The sequence below is a fragment of the Loxodonta africana genome, chromosome 3, assembly GCF_030014295.1.
Source record: "Loxodonta africana isolate mLoxAfr1 chromosome 3, mLoxAfr1.hap2, whole genome shotgun sequence".
NCBI classification, from domain to species: Eukaryota; Metazoa; Chordata; class Mammalia; order Proboscidea; family Elephantidae; genus Loxodonta; species Loxodonta africana.
Genome location: NC_087344.1, coordinates 22,675,911 through 22,682,485, shown reverse-complemented (window position 1 = coordinate 22,682,485; position 6,575 = coordinate 22,675,911). Strand labels below are relative to the sequence as shown.

General features: G+C 40.2%; 1 protein-coding gene across 1 annotated transcript; it reads left to right on the top strand.

Annotated features, from left to right (window-relative positions):
• Positions 1 to 3,593: 3,593 nt before the first annotated feature.
• LOC135230886 (olfactory receptor 7E178-like) lies at positions 3,594 to 4,870 on the top strand. Its single transcript, XM_064283130.1, has one exon. It carries the CDS (start codon positions 3,903 to 3,905, stop codon positions 4,830 to 4,832), a length of 930 nt encoding a protein of 309 aa, XP_064139200.1. The 5' UTR covers positions 3,594 to 3,902; the 3' UTR covers positions 4,833 to 4,870.
• Positions 4,871 to 6,575: the final 1,705 nt, after the last annotated feature.

The following is a 6,575-nucleotide window of genomic DNA, read 5'->3' as shown; positions in this document are numbered from 1 at the left end:
ACAGATTTGTTCGTTCTTTGGCAGTCCATGGTATATTCAATATTCTTTGTCAACACCACAATTCAAAGGAGTCAATTCTTATTTGATCTTCCTTACTCATTGTCCAGCTTTCACATTCATATGAAGTGATTGAAAATACCATGGATTGGGTCAGGCACGCCGTAGTCTTCAAGGTGATCTTTGCTTTTCAACACATTAAAGAGGCCTTTTGCAACAGATTTGCCCAATGCAATGCGTCTTTTGATTTCTTGACTGCCATTTCCATGGGTGTTGATTGTGGATCCAAGTAAAATGAAAGCCTTTACAACTTTAGTCCTTTCTCTGTTTATCATGATGTTGCTTATTGATCCCGTTGTGAGGGTTTTTGTTTTCTTTATGTTGAGGTGTAATCCATATTGAATGAAGGCAGTGGTCTTTGATCTTCATCACTACATGCTTCAAGTCCTCTTCACTTTCAGCAAGCAAGGTTGTGTCCTCTGCATAATGCAGGTTGTTAATGAGTCTTCCTCCAATCTTGATGTTCTGTTGTTCTTCATAGAGTCCAGCTTCTCGGATTATTTGCTCAGCATACAGACTGAATAAACCAAAACCCATTGCCATCAAGTCAATTCTGACTCATAACGACCCTATAGGGCAGAGTAGAACTGCCCCATACAGTTTCCAAGGAGTGCCTGATAGATTCAAATTGCCAGACTTTTGGTTAGCAGACATAGGTCCTAACCACTATACCACCAGGGTTTCCACAGATTGAATAGGTATGGTGAAATGACATAACCCTGATTCACACCTTCCTGACTTTAAAACGTGCGATATCCCCTTGTTCTGTTCCAACAACTGCCTCTTGATCTGTGTACAGATTCCTCATGAACACAACTAAGTATTCAGGAATTCCCATTCTTCCAAACATTATCCGTAATTTGTTATGATGCACAGAGTTGAATGCCTTTGCATAGTCAACAAAACACAAGTAAACTTCTTTCTGGTATTTCCTGCTTTCAGCCAGGATCCATCTGACATCATCAATGATATCCCTGGACCCAAGACCTCTCCTGAATCCAGCCTGAATTTCTGGCAGTTCCTGTTGATATACTGCTGCAGCTGCTTCTGAATGATCTTCAGCAAAATTTTGCTTGCATGTGGTATTAATGATATTGTTCCATAATTTCTGCATTTGGTTGGATCATCTTTCTTGGGAATAGGCACAAATATGGATCTCTTCCAGTAAGTTGGCCTGGTAACTGTCTTCCAAATTTCTTGGCATAGACAAGTGAGCACTGCTAGCACTGCATCCGTTTGTTGAAACATCTCAATTGATATTTCATCAATTCCTGGAGCCCTGTTTTTCACGAATGCCTTCATTGTAGCTTGTTCTTCCTTCATTACCATTGTTTCCTGATCATATGCTACTTCCTGAAATGGTTGAATGTCAACCAATTCTTTTTGGTGTAGTGACTCTGTGTATTCTTTCCATCTTCTTTTGATGGTTTCTGCGTCATTTAATATTTTCCCCATAGAATTTTTCACTATTTCAACTTGAAGCTTGAATATTTTCTTCAGTTCTTTAAGCTTGAGAAATGCCCAGCATGTCTTTCCCTTTTGTTTTTCTATCTCCAGCTCTTTGTGCATTTCATTATAATACTTTACTTTTTCTTCTCTATCCGCCATTTGAAATCTTCTGTTCAGTTCTTTTAGTTTAGCATTTCTTCCTTTTGCTTTAGCTTTTTATTTGGCATTCAAGGCCAAGTGTCAGAGTCTTTGCTGACATGTAGTTTTGTCTTTTCTGTCTTTTTAATGACCTCTAGCTTTCTTTATGGATGGTGTCCTTAATGTCATTCCACAACTTATCTGGCCTTTGGTCATTAGTGTGCAACTCATGAAATCTATTCCTGAGACGGTCTCTAAATTCAGGTGGGATATACTCAAGGTTGTACTTTGACTCTCATTGACTTGTTCATATTTTCCTCAGTTTCAACTTTAACTTGCATATGAGCAATTGATGGTCTGTTCTGCACCCGGCCCCTAACCTTTTACGGCAGATGATATTGAGCTTTCCTGTTGTGTTTTTTCACAGATGTAGTCGATTTGATTCCTGTTTATTCCATCTGGCAATGTCCATATGTATAGTCACCTTTTATGTTGGTGAAAAAAGATATTTGCAATGAAGAAGTCCTTGGTGTTGCAAAATTCTGTGATGCAGTCTCCAGTATTGTTTCTATCACCAAGGTCATATTGTCCAACTACCTATCCTTCTTCTTTGTTTCCAGCTTTTGCATTCCAATCACCAGTAATTATCAATGCATCCTGATTGCATTTTTCGATCCATTTCAGACTGCAGAAGCTGGTGAAAATCTGCAATTTCTTTGTCTTTGGCCTTTGTGGTTGGTGTGTAAATTGAATGATAGCCATATTAACTGGCGTTCCTTGTAGGCGTAGGGATATTATTCTATCACCGATGGCATTGTTCTTCAGGGTAGATCTTGAAATGTTCTTTTTGAAAATGCGTGCAGTGCCATACCTCTTCAAGTTGTCATTCTTGGCATGGTAGACCATAGGATTGTCCAGTTCAAAATGGCCAATACTAGTTCATTTCAGCTCACTAATGCCTGGGATATCGATGTTTATGTGTTCCATATCAGTTTTGATGATTTCCAGTTTCCCAAGATTCATACTTTGTACATACCACCTTCTGGTTATTAATGGATGTTTGCAGCTGTTTTTTCTCATTTTGAGCAAAAGCATGACTTCATCCACATCGTTAAGGTCGACTCTACTTTGAGGAGGCAGCTCTGCCCCAGTGGTATTCTGAGTGCCTTCCAATCTGGGGGGCTCATCTTCTGGCACTGTATCAGACAATATTGCCCTGCTATTCATAAGGTTTTTCACTGGCTCATTCTTTTTAGAAGTAGACTGCTGAGTCCTTCTTCCTAGTCAGTCTTAGTCTGGAAGCTCAGCTGAAACCTGTCAGCCATGGATGACCCTGCTGGTATTTGAATACTGGTGGCATGGCTTCCCCCACATGTCTGTCCGTTTGTGATATTGTGGGAGCTTGTGTGTTGCTATAATGCTGGAAGCTATGCCACCTGTATTCTGTAAAGATTAAGGTCAAGAAAATCTTGTGGAGCAGCTCTGTTCTGTAACACATGGGATTGCCATGAGTCAGAATCCACATAATGGCATTTTTAAAAATGTGTTCCTATCACTTAATTGTTGTTTTTTAAATATTCCAGATCAAGGAAATTCATTGCACAGTACTTGGATAAAATAAAATACATTTGACTAGTTTTAAAAAGTAGTTGCTGTTAAGTGGATTCTGATACATAGCGACACTGTGTGTCAGAGTAGAACTGTGCTTCATGGGGTTTTCAAAGAGTGGTTTTTCAGAAGTAGATCATAAGGCCTTTCTTTTGAGGTGCCTCTGGGTGGGCTCCCACCCTGTGCTTAGCAGCCAAGTGTGTTAACTGCTTGCCTACCCTGGGAGTGCAAGTGTTTCCTAGTGTCCTTTAATTGAAATAATTTTTTTTATTAAAAGAAAGAGATTTCTTATTGCATATGTTCCCCTCATAGAGGGGTCTGATATATTGCTCCATCTATAAATTTGTTATTTTCCAAGGTCCTTGCCATCCTAATATTCTTTAGGCCAACATCTCTAAAGTTGGGTTGAGAAACAGAAGAAAAAGAAAGCAAGGAAGTAGTTCTGAGAAGTACAGTAGAGGGGCTTGCTAGTACAGAGTAATTTTGCTGCAGTAATTAGAATATGAGGCCCATAATGTGAACGCTTGTGAATTTGTCTACTTCACGTGTGCATTTCTTGAATTTGAAATACAGACACAGTGCTGGGTATCTGTTTACTTGTTTCCTTTTAACAATCCTCTTTTTCTTTTTCCAGAAGCTGTCTCAGGTATATGGAGCCACAGAATCTAACAGATGTCTCAGAATTCTTCCTCTTGGGCCTCTCTGAGGACCCAGAACTGCAGCCCCTCCTCTTTGGGCTGTTCCTGTCCATGTACCTGATCACTGTGACTGGGAACCTACTCCCCATCCTGGCTGTCACCTCTGACTCCCATCTCCACACCCCCATGTACTTCTTCCTCTCCAACTTGTCCTTGACTGATATCAGTGTCATTTCCACCACACTCCTAAAGATGCTAGTGAACATCCAGACACACAGCAAATCCATCACCTATGCAGGTTGCCTGACACAAGTGTCCTTTTTCTATCTCTTTATATGCCTGGACAGTGTGCTCCTCAGTGTGATGGCTTATGACCGGTTTGTGGCCATTTGTCACCCCCTGCACTACACAGTTATCATGAATCCCCGCCTCTGTGTCTTGCTAGTTTTGGTATCTTTTTTCATCAGCCTTTTGGACTCCCTGCTGCACATTTCTGTGATGTCACAACTTACCTTCTGTACAGCTGTGAAAATTCCTCATTTCCTGTGTAACCCACCTCAACTCTTTCAATTTGCATGTTCTGACACCTCCATCCATATCTTATTAGTATATTGTAGTGGTGCCATCTTTGGTGGTGTTCCAGTCTCAGGGATCCTTTTCTCTTACACTCGAATTGTTTCTTCCATCCTGAGAATCTCATCTTTAGGTGGGAAGTATAAAGCCTTTTCCACCTGTAGCTCTCACCTTACATTTGTTTGCTTATTTTATGGAACAGGCCTTGGAGTCTACTTCGGTTCAGCTGCCACATCTTCCCCCAGGATGTGTGCAGTGTCCTCAGTGATGTACACTGTGGTGACCCCCATGCTGAACCCCTTCATCTACAGTCTGAGAAACAGGGACATCAAGAAGGCCCTCTGGAGGCTCCTCAGCAGAGAAGTCTAATATTAAAACTTGTGCCATCTTTTTTGACATGTGGATTGGAAAAGATGACAAAACCTAACATCTGCAATCATAAATCTTGCCTGTTAGTTACATAAGTTTTGTAGCTCTCAGAGGTTTCAGTATGGAGATTTCATATATGAACGTTGCTTCCCTTGTCACATGCTTACTGGGATAGTGGGAGTATTCTGGGATATGTCAATCAGCTTGGTGGATCAAATCCCGTTGTAGTTATGGAGCCTTCTGTAGCTTCTCATCTGTGACCCAGGATTCCTGGTATAATGCACAACTCTATTTTTATGTACTTAGAATCTTCAGCCTTTACTTTGTATCTAACAGAACAGTATATGCAGGTTATGTGTGAGAATCCATGTCACTGGTCCTAAGCCTTGACTTCATAAAGGAATTGTCTAGGAAACTAAAAAATTTTGATGTTTTGGCCTCAACCACTATGATTCTGGTTTAATTGGAACACAATTTTTAATGCATCACAGGTGATTTTGATATTTAGCCAACGTGAGAACTCCTTAAGTTTTCAGACTTGTCTTCAAATATGACTAGTTTGTAGTGGGTTTTTTACTCTCCTGAGCAAATGGTGAAGATCTCAAAGTGATCAGAGTTCACAGTGGAAACGATATGAGAGAACTTAACCTAACAACCAGTAAGAGATTTTCCTCAGTATTCGTGATATTTTTTCTCATATTTCCTTCTTCTACATCATGTTGTTGTTAGCTGCTCTTGAGTTGCCTCCCTGACACATGGTGACCACATGCACAACAGGAGAGAACACTACCCAGTCCTGCACCATCTGCATGATCCGTTGTGGATCAGACCATTGTGATCCACAGGGTTTTCATTAACTGATTTTTGTAAGTAGATCACCAGGCCTTTTTTACTAGTCCGTCTTAGCATGGAATCTCTGCGGAAACCTAGTCAACATTTTAGCAGGATGTGTGCCTCTGTTGACAGGTGGTTGGTGCACAAAACGTACACTGGTTGGGAATCAAACCTGGTCTTCCACATGGAAGGTGAGAATTCTACCAATGAACCACCACCGCTTTTGCCCTGCACACAATAAAGTTGGTCATGTGTGCTTATTGATAAGCTATTGTCTCCCTTTTCCAGGTTCACCCTTCTTTATTCTGTGATGCTGGGGCCGGAGAGAGAAGGATCCGTAAACCACTGTTCTGATTTCCCATCTGGCTTTATTGTTAGGTTCTTCCAATAAAGATTAGCAAATATTACCACACCCTAATAAGCTCAACACTTTCATTATACTTCTTCCCTTAGACCCTGATATGGTAGCTGCTTTCCGCAGTAACTATTTCTGTATTGCCACATTGCTCCTTTTTGTCTTTCAGTCCTTGTTTAACTATTTTACCAGTTTCCTGTATGAAATGCTCTTCATGGTGTTTTCAATTTTCTTTATTGAATCCTGACTGATAAATTGTATTTGAGGAATAAAGTAATATGTGAAGTGTCTAAAACTGGAATATTACAAAGCATGCTCAGGAAAAAAAGGTAGGTGTAAATGGCATACCTTGGTCAAGGTTGTATAGCTGAGAATTAAGGTGGTGATATATTTCCAATTATTGTGGCTTTATTAGTGCACTCATCAATTCATGAAGTCATTATGAATAAATTAAATTTTATCTTATTTTTCATTAGTCTAGAATAGCAGAGGATTATGTTTTCAGGAAATGGGAGCCTTTGTCCTTCACTTGTAAGAGACTGATGAAGACATGA

Excerpts from the sequence above, each read along its gene's own strand:
- LOC135230886 (XM_064283130.1), top strand. The coding sequence starts at position 3,903 with ATGGAGCCACAGAATCTAACAGATGTCTCAGAATTCTTCCTCTTGGGC.